The sequence below is a fragment of the Microcaecilia unicolor genome, chromosome 7 (assembly GCF_901765095.1).
Source record: "Microcaecilia unicolor chromosome 7, aMicUni1.1, whole genome shotgun sequence".
NCBI lineage: Eukaryota > Metazoa > Chordata > Amphibia > Gymnophiona > Siphonopidae > Microcaecilia > Microcaecilia unicolor.
In genome coordinates, this window is record NC_044037.1 from 282,786,700 (window position 1) to 282,799,357 (window position 12,658).

At 49.4% G+C, this 12,658-nt stretch overlaps 1 protein-coding gene across 1 annotated transcript in view; it reads left to right on the forward strand.

Moving 5' to 3' along the window:
- The first annotated feature begins 1,702 nt into the window (after window positions 1-1,702).
- The window catches only part of LOC115474547 (adenylate cyclase type 5-like), a 561,227-nt gene continuing 550,271 nt past the window's right edge, over window positions 1,703-12,658 (forward strand). Inside the window, exon 1 of the mRNA XM_030210051.1 lies at window positions 1,703-2,646. Within this exon, the coding sequence (XP_030065911.1) occupies window positions 1,726-2,646 (921 nt within the window). The 5' untranslated portion in view covers window positions 1,703-1,725. The remainder of the gene's footprint in view (window positions 2,647-12,658) is intronic.

Genomic DNA, 12,658 nt, shown 5'->3' on the forward strand with positions numbered 1-12,658 from the left:
AAAGGATCTGACAGCCACAAAGCACCAATCACCTGCATCTAGGGGCGGGGAGAGGGGCTGCAGTTTGGTTGAATGGGAGTACAAAGACTAGTTTGAAAGGTGCAGATCGATGGTGCCCAGGGCGAAAGTGTGTGCGCGCGCGCCTCGTTCTTCTTGCTGTGCTGCTGCTGAGTGGGGCTGGAAATACAGAGAGGGAAGCCTTGCATAGGGAAAGCTGCACTTGCAGGCTCTGTTTCAATTTACCAGTGTGGGTTTTTTTTCCTCCTCCACTTCTGTATAAATATGAAAGAGTGATACTTTTTACAATTTTTTATTTATTATTCACGTTCAAGTGCACGAGTAGAAACAATCTTTGTGTGGAAGACGCTTGCCAGTGTGACTCTGCGATTGAAAAAAAGCCTGCATGTTAGGGGAATGTGGTTGTGCATGACCTGTTTGATTTCATTGCCAGGTCTTACAGATCTCGGTTTACAAGCGATGCAAAGGGGGACTTAAGAACTCGTGAAGACCTTTGATGTGTGGCGAATTTGGGGATTGCCTTTTCTGTGCTGTGCATTGGCCCAGCACTGGATGGGAAATGCCCCTGCTCGGCTAGTGGATGTATTTCTCCTTCCAAGAATCGACTCGTTCCTGCATGTTGGTGCATTTGACCTGAAGGACGAGGAACTGAAATTTGACTTTGTTGTTAACAATTTGTGGAAAGATGCATCAGCTCAGTTGTAAGGAGAACTAGATGTACCGAAAACCCAAGTGGAGAAAGGTTCTTCTCGGGATCATCTCATCTGTCCTGCAGCCCTATTTATTGGCTTGGACTGGAGGTGGGCTGGAGGGAGAGAGGAGTTGCCTTTACAAAGTATTCCTCCTTCTCCCAACACCTTCTTTTAATACCAAATGAAAAATCAGCATTACAAATGCCCTGCCTGCAGTTTGGGCTTTGCATTTAGCCAGCTGATAAATCACAATCTGCTCTTCTGACGACGGCCAGCAACAGACAGTTTCTTACAGATATAAAGTGTTTTTGTTTTCTTTTACCTATCTTGATAATTAAATCTAAGAATACACACACACGCATTTCACTTTCGATCTCTGAATTTCCAGCGGATGAACCGTCCAGTGGAAGTCAATGCACTTTTTTTTTTCAAAAAAAATCCAGTTTACGTTGGGATATGTCCGAAAATGAGACGCGTAGCCTGGAATACCGAGGAGCTCCGATTTTGAGCAGCTCTGCAGCTAGAGCCTTTAAGTAGAGATGCCTTAATCTAGTTGCCGCCCCCCTTTCTTCATAAAGTGGATTATTTTACTTGGACGCATATGTGATTCATCAGAGACAGCTTCCTCTGCCCTGCTGAAGATTAAGCGATCGTGTTGAGAGACCTCCACCAAGACTTAAGACAAGTGTGCAAATCCCCTTTTCTGGGGAAACATGATTTACTGCAGACAGGCTACAAGTGATGTGGAATTACTTAGCTGCTTCCAGAGAATCAGGTTCTAGGAAGAAATTGATTCCCGGTTCACAATAGTGATCTCTAAGAGAGAATGATGGCAATAAGGCAGCTGGACCGCACCGTTATTGGCAGCTGGTGAATGGTGTATTTGCAGGCCATCATTATCAAAGCACTCTTTAAACATGCTGGCTTTCTGTGACTGTTGAAAGATGTGAGGGTTGGACTTTTTGTGGTTTGGCTGGTGTCACTGTATTTAAGAAGAGGCTTGCTGAGCAAAGCCATGTCTCGATCTAATAGCGTCAGCCCTCCTGGTTTTGGGACTTCTGGTCCAAGGGCCTGTGCTGAGCACAGGTCCGCCTGGGGAGACCCAGAGTTCAGGATCAATGGGTACTCCACCAGATCCTCCAGGAAGACAAGCTCCCGGATGATGAGCAGATGGAGGAGCGAGGAGGACTATGAGGCTCAGCCGGGAAAGAACTCCACGCTGGAGAGCAGGGTGAGTTTCAGGTCGAGGTCTGCCTGGCAGGACCGTGGTGAGGAGAGCCGGAACAACAGAGCCAGCATCACCCCCAAGCATCCTGATGGAGAAGTGAGGCCCAAGTCTGTGGAGCTGGGGCTGGAGGAGAGGCGAGGAAAGGTGAAGGCTGACGAGGACCAGAGCTCCGAAGTTCACTTCTCCATGGCAAGCTGCTGCACCAACCTCCTACAGATCTTCAGGTCCAAGAAGTTCCAGTCGGACAAACTTGAGCGCCTCTATCAGCGTTACTTTTTCAGGCTGAACCAGAGCAGCCTGACCATGCTGATCGGCGTGCTTGTGCTGGTGTGTCTGGTGATGCTGCTTTTCCACTCCATCCCTGGAAATTATGAAATACCCTATGTGGTAGTCCTTTCGGTGGCCATTTTGGTCATCATAGTGCTGATGGCCGTATGCAACAGGAATGGGTTTCACCAGGACCACATGTGGATTGTGTGCTACTCCGTCATCCTGGTTATTTTCATGGTACAGATCGTGGGGGTGCTGTTGGTGAATCCCAGGAGCGCTTCAGAGGGGGTGTGGTGGACAGTCTTTTTCATATATGTGATCTATACACTGCTTCCTGTGAGGATGAGGGCTGCTGTTATCAGTGGAGTTATTTTGTCTGCTACCCATCTAACCATTTCTCTCAAGATAAATGAAAAGGATGATTTTCTCGTCAAGCAGGTGAGTTTGTATGTTTTTGGTTTTTTTTTTCGGTTTCGTTGGAATTATTCCCTCTGAATTGCTTGTATTCTACTGCGAAAAGTAAGTAGAGGAGCACATATTTGATCTGCTGAAAAAAGTCGATAACCTGCTTTTGGTGACTAGAAATGGGGCAAAGCCAGGTGGTAAAATCCTCTCAGACTTCAGCTTAACAACTGCAGATGAGGCAGGGTCTCTGAGATTTCCCTACCAGCCATTCCCTCCCCCCCCCCCCCCCCCCAACACCTTCACGCCCAGCACTAGACTGAAATAGCTGATCTGAACTCTACTGCTTCTGGTGAAGCAGGGTGGCATGGTGCCCTTTGCCTTCACCCCCTTATCAGTCGGCGGAGTCCCATTCCTGTTGACGCTGACATTTCTGTCCTCTGCATGCGATTTGAGCTGTAGGATGCTGGTTCCACTGCTTCTTACCCTCCCTCTCCTCTCCCTTTCCCTCACAGCAGCATGTCTGCCCCGATACTCCTGATGTTCGTCTCCTCTGTTCTCACCCCCCCCCTCTGAACTCATAATCGGAGTTGCAGGACCCAGTCCTAACTGGTATTGATGCTTTATCAACCCCCCCCCCCCCAACTCAATTCAAATAGCAGGAGCCTATTTCCCAGTTTCCCTGATACCCTCGAGTAGTGTGATGTGGTAGCCATGTTAGTCTACTTTTAAAGGTAATCAATAGATTATTTTATTTGTATTGATTACCTGATACTCTAGATGCTGCCTTCCTTTCCCATTCCTAAAACAGTAGTGGGGGAGAGCTCCTAGCATCCAGCTCTGCTCCATGATCCCAGACTATGCTGCCATTTTAAAAAAACTTGCGGCTGATGTACGGAACTCACAATGTGGAGGGTCCTGGCACAAAGTGAATTTGGGATTGGGCAAGGGAGAGGAAGGGAAAAGGTATTGGATGCAGCTAGGAATGAGTGCCTGTCTTTCCGAACGGGGACGATAGATGAAGATAGGTCAGATGAAATAGAGAGAAATCCACAATGGGAATAGAGTGGATAATCAGACGCAGGAGAGAGACACAGAGAGTCTGAGGATGAAATGGAAGATCAGACAGATCAGGGGACTGACACCAAGATAATGCCTGTAGTGGAAACCGAAGCTGTGGTCGGAGGGAGAAAGAGGCTTACGGGTGACCGTACACAGGGAGTGGAAGAGAGGCTCTTCTGCCAGGGAGGAGGATAGGGAGAGGAGAGAGAATGTAAAAAGCGGAGATGCAGGGAAAATAAAAAGGTACAGGGTAAAAAAGAATGAGGAAGAAAGACATGAGCAACAGTGGAAAGAAGCTTCCCGGGAGAGAAAGTGACACCGCCTAGGCAAATAGCAGAGAGGGAAAAAGTTTAAGGAAACAGGAATGAAAAAGGGAACCGTAAAACAAAAGAGAAACAAAGGAAATGGAAGATACATCGTCAAGAATAAACGACAAAAGGTATTTGATGGGTGTGGGAAACTCGAATCGCTAGATAACTGCAATTATGATATGTCCCACTACTTAATGGGTATCCACCAAAATCATATAATATTCCTTACTTTGTGGAAGAGAGGAGAAATGAATAAATGACAGCCAGACAGGTTAGAAACTAGATTTCTCTTTGCAAAAGACAAGTATATCCAAATATTTCATGTGATATTGTGGCACATAATGTTATAAAATGGACTTAATTTAAGAATGACACTACCGCTTTGGTAGAAAACCGCTTTACTAATGCTCTGTAAATTCTGTTTGCATTCAGTTGCCTCATTTTTGCATTACTTGGTGGCTTCTCATTAGTGTCCGTGACCTTCACTATATTGCACTGTGTCTTGACATTTCTTAAACAGAGCCTAAAGAAAAGCAAATGAGGGAAAAGTGCTTTTTCAACGAGGCCCTCGGGACCTTTTATTAAAAGTACAGTAAGAAGTTAACGTGAGAATTAGTGCAGGCCATAGGTGCCAGCTTTTCAAAATGGTTGGGGAGGCAGCTCGTCTCTGGCCAGGCTGTCTTTAAAGGAAGAGCACCGCAGGTGGTGCCACAGAGGGAGGACTTATGGGTAAAAGAAAGGCAAGGGGGAGCACCTCAAGTCCTACCAGTCTCTCTTCATCCCCAACCTCAACTCATTGCCACAGTTCACCATCCTACTCTCAGTCCACCTACGCCCAGGGCTTTTTTTGTGCCGGTACGCATCGGTACGGCGTACCGGCACCTTTTTTTCCCTCGGCCAGTCCTACACCCTTCCTCTCACTCCCCTACATGCTGTTTTTTTACAGACTCAGCAGCGCAAACGGTGCAGCGATTGAGAGAGGCTGGCAGCGTCGGAGCTTCCCTCTGCGAGCCCCGCCTACTTTGTTTCAACTTCCTGTTTCCGCAGAGGGAAGCTCCGACACTGCCTGCCTCTCTCAATTGCTGCACCGTTCGCGCTGCCGAGTCCGATGCTGGCAGCCTTTATCACTTCACTGGCTGGCAGGCAGTGGAGAAGGAGGATGGGCTGGGGGTAGAAGAATCGCTGGACATGGATGAGAGGGGAGGGCAGGGGAGAGAGGAGAATCGCTGGACATTGATGAGAGGGGAGGGCAGGGGAGAGAGGAGAATCGCTGGACATGGATGAGAGGGGAGGGCAGGGGAGAGAGGAGAATCGCTGGACATCGATGAGAGGGGAGGGCAGGGAAGAGAGGAGAATCGCTGGACATGGATGGGAGGGGAGGGCAGGGAAGAGAGAATCGCTGGACATGGATGGGAGGAGAGAGCAGGGAAGAGAGAATTGCTGGACATGGATGGGAGAGGAGGGCAGGGAAGAGAGAATTACTGGACATGGATGGGAGGGGAGGGCAGGGGGAGAGAGGAGAATGGCTGGACATGGATGGGAGAGGAGGGCAGGGAAGAGAGAATTGCTGGACGGATGGGAGGGGAGGGCAGGGGAGAGAGGAAAATCGCTGGACATGGAGGGGAGGGGAGAGAGAATTGCTGGACATGGATGAGAGGGGAGGACAGGGGAGAGAGGAGACATGCTGGACATGGATGGGAGGGGAGGGCAGGGGAGAAAGGAGACATACTGGACATAGATGGGAGGGGAGGGCAGGGAAGAGATTCGCTGGACATGGATGGAAGGGAAGGGCAGGGAAGAGAGGAGAATTGTTGGACATGGATGAGAGGGGAGGGAAGGGGAGAGCGGAGAATCGCTGGACAAGGATGGCAGGGGAGGACAGGGGACAGAGGAGAATCGCTGGACATGGATGGAGGGGAAGGAAGAGGAAGGAGATGCACATGGAGGGGAGGGCAGGGAAGAGAGGAGAAATACTGGAAATGGATGGAGAGCAGAGCAGGAGATAGAGGAGAATTGCTGGACATGGATGGAGGGGAGGAAAGAAAAAAGAAGAAGAAGATGCACATAGATGGAGATGAGGGAAAGGGAATAGAGGAGAAAAACTGCACATGGATGGAGAAAATAGGCAAAAGCTGGATCCATGTTATACCTCCTCCAGTCAATTCCATGGAGGAGGACTCAGCTTTTACTTATGGATGTAGGGCAAGAAATGAAGAAGAAAGTGAAGAAATAAATGGAAAGGAAGCTCTGGAAACGGAGTTAAGGGAACAGATAGAGAGCAGCAGAATCAGAGACTGGGATGGACAGAAAAACAAAGTCACCAGACAACAAAGGTAGAAAAAATCCTTTTATTTTAATTTTAGTGTTTGAAATATGTCCAATTTGAGAATTTACATCTGCTGTCTTATTTTGCACTGGGTATACTGGAGCTGTAACAGCTGACAGAAATTATTTATAATGAAAAAAAATCACGTTATTTTTTTCTCCTATACTAGTATAATATTTTCAGTGATGTCTGTTTATATGCGCCATGGCTGATATACGGGGTGTGGCTAATGTAGGTGTGGCTATAATAGGGGCGGTGCCATGTGTGGTGAGCCCGCCCATAATGAGTACCGGCACCTTTTTTTCTACAAAAAAAGCACTGTCTACATCACACTGTGCCTTCCAGTCCACCCTGACCCATCTTAAGCAAGAAGAATGCTGTGATCCTGTTCGGGGCAAGCAAGCATTTTATGTATTTTTAGTGCGCCACGGTTGATGTGAACTCAGCCTTCAGCTGTTCTCTTCATTTTAGAGGATTAAGAACCAACAACCCCCTGACACAGGCGCTTTGCGCCGAAACACAGCCTGTGTCGGGTCCGTGATACATGACGTACAGTTAAAGACTTTGCCCCACTTGTGAAGGCTCCTGGTACTTTTTTTTTGTTTTCTGGCCTTCTATACAACCCACAATCTCCCCCTCCTAGCCAGTCCTCAATAGACCCTCTTCCCTACCTAACCTGTGCACACCATACACTTTCTCTTCTCTCAGACAATCCCCCCTTCTTTCTCAGTCCCTCACTGCCTTAAATGTCTTCTTTCTTCTCTCATCTATGTATTCTGTTTTTCCCTCACTTCTTTCTCTCAATTCATAGTTTGATTTTTGTTTTGGGGTAGGGTGCTTAATACCCCTCCGTACCTACTTCTCTCCCCCATTCTACTCTTCTCTGTTCCCTGCTTCTTCTTGACCTGACCTGCCTTGCTCTCCACTGATTCCTCCCCCCATTTAACTTCCCTCTCACTCCACCTTGGTCAGTGCCCCTCCCTGCGGGCTGGGCTTACATCCCTCATACCTCCTAAGTGGATTCATCTCACATTTAAAATTTTTATCTCCACTCTTCCTGGCAAGGACCATATTCTTACTCCCAGGGCCCCAGAGTTTCTCTATTCCATGAACTCAAATCTTTCCATCCTCTGGGACTCACAGATTGAAGTACAAAAGCAGTTCCACATCCAGAAAGGCCCTATGAGCTGCCCCACCGCCTACATGCACAAACCTTGGAAGTTCAGCGTCAGTTGTTCCATGGCCCCCAAGGGCTCCATTTGCATGTGATTCTTCCTGCCTGCTTCAGGGTCAGACTGACCATTCGGGCAACCGGGCAGTGCCCGAGGGCCCAGAGGCTCTAGGGAGCCCAGAAGCTCTGCCTGGATGCCCGGCGTACCGCTGGTGATCTAGTGGCCTCAGCAGGGGGGGGAACTACTACTACTACTACTATAAATCATATTCTTTCCTGCCTGGCCCACTGGGTTGCCGTATTCCCCCCCCCCCCCCCCGGTACCACTGTATTTTAAAAATGGCGGCCGAGACTCCCTGCAAAAGTCTCGCAAGACTGTCAAGACCTGCGAGACTACCGTGGGAAATCTAGGCCGCCATTTTGAAAACACAGTGGCACCGGCAGGCGGAGGAATAGTGGCAGTGCAGCGGGCATGAAAGAACATGCCCCCCTCCCCCCCACAGAGGCCACCAGACTACCAGGACCCTTCAGGTAGGACCGGGCAGCGGGGACGGTGGCTGCGGCAGCAGGGGTGGCAGTGGGGGGGAGGGGGGTCAGGCAGCAGGCTAGGTGGGGGGCCTAGATCACCCTCAGTGCTCGGCGGCTCAAACCGCCCTCAGTCCACCCCTGACCTTCAGACTGAAAAGTCCAAAGATCATATTCTGAGCAGGAAACCAGTGAACCCAAAGGTGTGTATTCACATCAACCCGCTGTGTACCAGCCCATCCGCTCAAGGTCTAGAGGTCACAGAGTAAGTGGTTGGCTGACCAGTGCCTTCTGCAAAAATGGAAATTGGCACCTGAGTTGGCACAAGCCCCTTCCTTTCTTATCCTTCTTTCTCTCTCCTTTTACCAAACGTGGAGGGGCATAATTGAACGAAAACGTCTATCTCCATGGGCGTTTATCTCCGAGAACGGGTCCGTGAAGGGGCGGACCGAACCGTATGTTCGAAAAAAAAAAAAAATAGACGTCCATGTTTTATTCGACAATTTGTGAGCTGGGCGTTTTTGTTTTTCAGCGATAATGGAAAATGAAAGCGCCCAGCTCAAAAACGAATAAATCCAAGGCATTTGTTCGTGGGAGGGGCCAGGATTCGTAGTGCACTGGTCCCCCTCACATGCCAGGACACCAACCGGGCACCCTAGGGGGCACTTTTACAAAAACAAAACAAAAGGTAAAAGAGCTCCCAGGTGCATAGCACCCTTCCCTTGTGTGTTGAGCCCCCCAAATCCCCCTCAAAACCCACTGCCCACAAGTCTACACCATTACTATAGCCCTAAGGGGTGAAGGGGGGCACCTACATGTGGGTACAGTGGGTTTGGGGGGGTTGGACGACTAAGCATTAAGCAGCACAATTGTAACAGGTAGGGGGGGATGGGCCTGGGTCCACCTGCCTGAAGTCCACTGCACCCCCTAACAACTGCTCCAGGGACCTGCATACTGCTGCCAGGGAGGTGGGTATGACATTTGAGGGTGAAAATACAAAGTTGTGAAACATCATTTTTTGTGGTGGGAGGGGGTTAGTGACCACTGGGGGAGTCAGGGGAGGTCATCCCCGATTCCCTCTGGTGGTAATCTGGTCATTTAGGGCACTTTTTGGGCCCTTATTCGTGGAAAAAACAGGGTCCAGGAAAAGTGCCCTAAATTCTAGCTACAAACGCATACTTTTTTTCCATTATCGGCGAAAGGCGTCCATCTCTCCTCGGCCGATAACCACGCCCCAGTTCCGCCTTCGCCACGCCTCCGACACGCCCCCGTCAACTCTGTACGCTTCCGCGATGGGAGTGCAGTTGAAAACGTCCAAAATCGGCTTTCCATTATACCGATTTATTCGTTTTTGTGAGATAAACGTCTATCTCCCATTTTGGGTCGAAATCTAGGCGTTTTTCTCTTTCAATTATAAGGTGGATTGTCTTCTATCTCCTTCATTCTCTGCCCAGCACCCTTATCCGCCCACATGACTCAGAAGGATATGGGGATGGCACTTCACTGTAGAAGCACTCACTCATTCATGGTGCCCTGCACAGCCATACGGGTCACGTACCCCCAAACCTAGCCTGCGCTGAGTCAGAAGTTGAGCAGCAGAGCTGGTGCTGGAAGTGAGAATGGAAAGCCTGGGCTTAGGAGCTGAGCCAAGAAGGAAACCAAACCAAGAAACACACACACAGTTGGAGGGCAGTGAACCCCCTTGCCCCCTTCTAAACTCTGTCCTGTAACCTCTTTCTGTGGCTGCCGTATGATTTCTTTGGACCAGTACAGCACAATGAGCCTAATTAGTTCAACACCAGAAGAGGTAACGGTGGAACGACTGTTTTATTTTTGTGGGGGAAAAAAGGAGAGGGGTGTTACTTTATTCCCCTTTCAATCGGAGACTTGATCATAATAGCGGGGATGGGACGACTTCCCTATGAAAAAAGACTAAGGAGGCTAGGGCTATACAGCTTGGAGAAGAGACGGCTGAGGGGAGACATGATAGAGGTATATAAAATAATGAGTGGAGTGGAACAGGTGGATGTGAAGCTTCTGTTCACGCTTTCCAAAAATACTAGGACTAGGGGGCATGCGATGAAACTACAGTGTAGTAAATTTAAAACAAATCGGAGAAAATTTTTCTTCACCCAACGTGTAATTAAACTCTGGAATTCGTTGCCGGAGAAAGTGGTGAAGGCGGTTAGTTTAGCAGAGTTTAAAAAGGGGTTGGACGGTTTCCTAAAGGACAAGTCCATAAACCGCTACTAAACGGACTTGGAAAGATCCAAGATTCTAGGAATAACATGTGTGGAATGTTTGTACGTTTGGGAAGCTTGCCAGGTGCCCTTGGCCTGGATTGGCCGCTGTCGTGGACAGGATGCTGGGCTCGATGGACCCTTGGTCTTTTCCCAGTGTGGCATTACTTATGTACTTATGTACTTATAAATCTCTGCTGCCAAAGAGAAGCAATTTTGAGGATATTTTTTCAGACCATGGCATCAAATACTGGCACAATTCCCTCTTTTTCTCCCATGTCCTTCCAGTAGAATAACGTATTAATTCTGGTGGCTACAGGGCTGGGGGAGAAGGGCGAAATACAACTACTGCCTACCCTTGATCCAGCTCACTAAAACAAAAACAGTTTTCCAAACTTTGTGTCTGTAGTTTAACTTCCGTCCTCTGTCTCTACTTGTTCTGGGTTTTCTTCGCTGCCCTCATATTCCTTCTTTACAGAAAACTAGCTTAGCGCAGATTCTGCACCAGACTTTGGGTGCGGCACTTGCGCCGGCTGAAAACCTGGCGGAAATGCTGGAGCGCAACTAATGAGAGTCGGGGCACATAAATTACCCAATTCTATGTAATTTAATTTAACGTGAGCATTTATTTTCTGCTTTACCTTCCAGCTCAAGTTGGGTTACGGTAATGTAATAACAAACATTAAAGGCTTCTTTTACTAAATTGCGCTACCGATTCCCACGCAACAAATGAAAGGAAGCCCATTCAGTTCCTATGGGCTTCCTTTCATTTGCCATGCTGGGAATTGCTAGTGCAGTTTAGTAAAAAAAAGGACCAGAATATCTTAGCTAGACATTAACCCCCCGGCCCCCCCCCCCCCACCCAATTTGCTAATCTGCTGTTGTGGCTGCTGTGTTCTAATGTCGACATAGCCCTTTCACTTTGAATGGGCTGTGTCTGCATTGCTGTGTGGTAACCGCTAACGTGGCTTAGTAAACGGGGGGGGGGGGGGGGGTGTAATTCAACTAACTGACAAATATTCCAGTGTTGTGTTTGAAAAAGTCTTCAAACCATGTTTTCACATATCCCGAGACATCAGTCTCATTTAACCTATACAATATAGTATTACTAGTAAAAGAGGCCCGTTTCCAACAGAAAGGAAACGTGCGCTTGCAAGGTTCCAGGGCCCCTCCCCCTCCTCTTCCCCCCCTCCTCCCCCTCATCATCCCCCTCCTCCTCCCCCCTCCAACCTTCCCCCTTCCCCCCTCCTCATCACCTCCCTCCTCCCCATCCTGACCCCCTCCTCCCCCTTCCCCCTCCCCTCAGGACCCCCCACTCTCTCTCATCTGAGGACCCCTCCCCCCTCTCTTGTCTCAGGACCCCCCTCTATCTGCGCCCCCCCTCTCCTTCAATTTCCGCAGCCCAGCACCTCCCTCCCTCTGTCTCTGTGGCCTCCGAGTGCAGTTTCTGCAGTTCTGCAGTTCCTGTGGTCCCGTCCTTCTGCAAACAGGAAATGAGGGCGGGACCAGAGGAACGGCTGAAAGAAGCGGCGTCTGTACTTGCTGGACTTCAGTGTTGCCGGCCGAGCAGGAGATAAAACTTTTTAAACAGCAGCTGCCACGTACGAAGGGCTGGGGCACCCGCACACGTCCTCCTTGCACTCGGAGGCCACAGAGACAGAGGGAGGGAGGCGCTGGGCGGTGGAAATGGGAGGAGGGGGGCACGGAAATGTGAGGGGGGGCGTGGAACTCGAACAGCAGTGCAGCCATCGCGGCCCGTGGAACTCAGACGACAGGAGTGGAAGGAGGAAGGGAGGTTGGGGATCATGGAACTCGGGGGGGGGGGGCGTTTGGTTACTCACCTCCGGTGGCTCCTGCTGGGTTCCCTTCCCTCTCACTCCCCATTGGTCCGTCCTGTGACGTCATCCCCAGGGCGCACCAATAGGAACTGTGTTACGAATCCAGGTAGCCAGATGAATGTACAGAGGTCCAAATTATTATATAGGATAATTCACTGAATCAGGCTTGTCCAACCTATGGCCTGTGGGTCTCAATCCGGCCCACCAAATACTCTTTTCTGGCCCTCAGATGCTTGCTAATTCTTGTGGTGCTTATAGCGGGATTCCTGCTTCCCCGCCACAACTTGGTTCTCTGTAAGCATGAGCCACACAGTGCTAGAAATTCAACTTGAAACCGCGAGACCAACCCAAATTCTAGCACTGCATGGCTCAGACTTGCAGATAGCCAGTGGGGAAGCAGGAATCCCACTGTTTCTTCTGCAGCTGAAGCCAGGTGAAGGAAAAGAAACTAGGTGAAGGCTGAGGAGGTTACTTGAGCAAGAGAGACTGGGTGAAGGCTGGAGGGGGGGGGGGGAGATTACATGAGCAATAATGAGACTGGGTGAAAGCTGGGGAGAGGACAATTCACCATCATA